The sequence below is a fragment of the Chrysochloris asiatica genome, unplaced genomic scaffold, assembly GCF_000296735.1.
Source record: "Chrysochloris asiatica unplaced genomic scaffold, ChrAsi1.0 scaffold00033, whole genome shotgun sequence".
Lineage (NCBI taxonomy): Eukaryota > Metazoa > Chordata > Mammalia > Afrosoricida > Chrysochloridae > Chrysochloris > Chrysochloris asiatica.
Genome location: NW_006408551.1, coordinates 547091 through 548427, shown reverse-complemented (window position 1 = coordinate 548427; position 1337 = coordinate 547091). Strand labels below are relative to the sequence as shown.

Here is a 1337-nt window from a genome sequence, read left to right as displayed (position 1 = left end):
GGTGTACACCACTGGTATGTTTATCGAACACATGTTAGCATGGTGTGTGTGGTGTGTGTTTGTGTGTGGAATTGAAAGAAAGAGTTAGTCTTTGATAAATTAATTAAACCTCAATCATAAGTAGGTATAACCTACAAAGATTCTTTAAGTTAGCCTCTGATATAAATAATTCTTTGCTGAATGAAAAATCTTCCTTTGATTTATAATAAGAGAAATTTATGGATATTTTGAAATTATTTTTATTAAATTCAAATCTGAATACTTCTATACAGGTTCATTAATACACCACTAGACATATCACATAATGTAAAACATTAACATTAAATGCTATAAGAAATATTTCATTGACATTTACAAAATCAAATTAATGCTTGTGGACTTCATAATGGTCTACATATAAACAAATCAATGCCATAAAAATTTGGAGGTGCTGGATTTTAAATATTGATTCATCATGAAATATTTTGAAGGTAAATAAGAAAATTAAGTTGATTTCAGCAACATTCAAGAAAATAACATAGACAACACTTAAACCATTGAAGGGTAAAAATCCAGGAGTAGACTGACTCCACAACAATGATTTGTAGGTGACTTACAATCATAATATCAAAATAAAATAAATGGAGGCCTAGTTACAGAGCACCCATTTTCCAATAAGCTTTATTTGTTGTAACAACACACAGTTGTTATTATGTGCCATAGAGTTGGTTCTGACTCATAGCGACCCTGTACAGGGTTTCTGGGGCTGTAAATCTTTAGAGGAGCAGAGAGCCTCATCTTTCTCTCACAGAATATCTGGTAGTTTCAAACTGTTGACCTTGAGGTTTGCAGCCTGATTCATAACCACTACACTACCAGAGCTCCTGTAATTTTAGTAGTTTCCTTTAATGAAAGCAAATACTATTTTTTTAAGGAAATGAAGATACATTTTTGAATTATATTAGTCAGGGCATGCTTTACCTGTTTGTTTCTTAGGGTATATATAAAAGGATTTAAGACAGGTGCAATTGAAGTGTTGAGCACAGCTATCCCCTTGTTTAAAGTTACCCTTTCCTCTGCAGAAGGTTTAATATACATAAAAATGCAGCTTCCATAAGAGATAGAGACAACAATCATATGGGAGGAACAGGTAGAGAAAGCCTTCTTCCTCTGCTGGGCAGAAGGGATCTTCAGAATTGTTCTTAGGATATATGCATAGGAGAGTATCACCAGAGTCAATGTAATTAGCAGTGTGACAATGGCTGCAACAAAAAATAACAGTTCTATGGCCTGTGTGTCTGTGCAGGACAGTTTCAGGATAGGAGCATAGTCACAAACAAAGTGGTCAATAACATTGG

General features: G+C 33.8%; 1 protein-coding gene across 1 annotated transcript in view; it reads right to left on the bottom strand.

Moving 5' to 3' along the window:
- Positions 1-900: 900 nt before the first annotated feature.
- Positions 901-1337, bottom strand: part of LOC102833490 (olfactory receptor 6C75-like) — a 15601-nt gene continuing 15164 nt past the window's right edge. Inside the window, exon 2 of the mRNA XM_006859378.1 lies at positions 901-1337. This exon is cut by the window's right edge and continues 4 nt beyond it. Within this exon, the coding sequence (XP_006859440.1) occupies positions 901-1337 (437 nt within the window).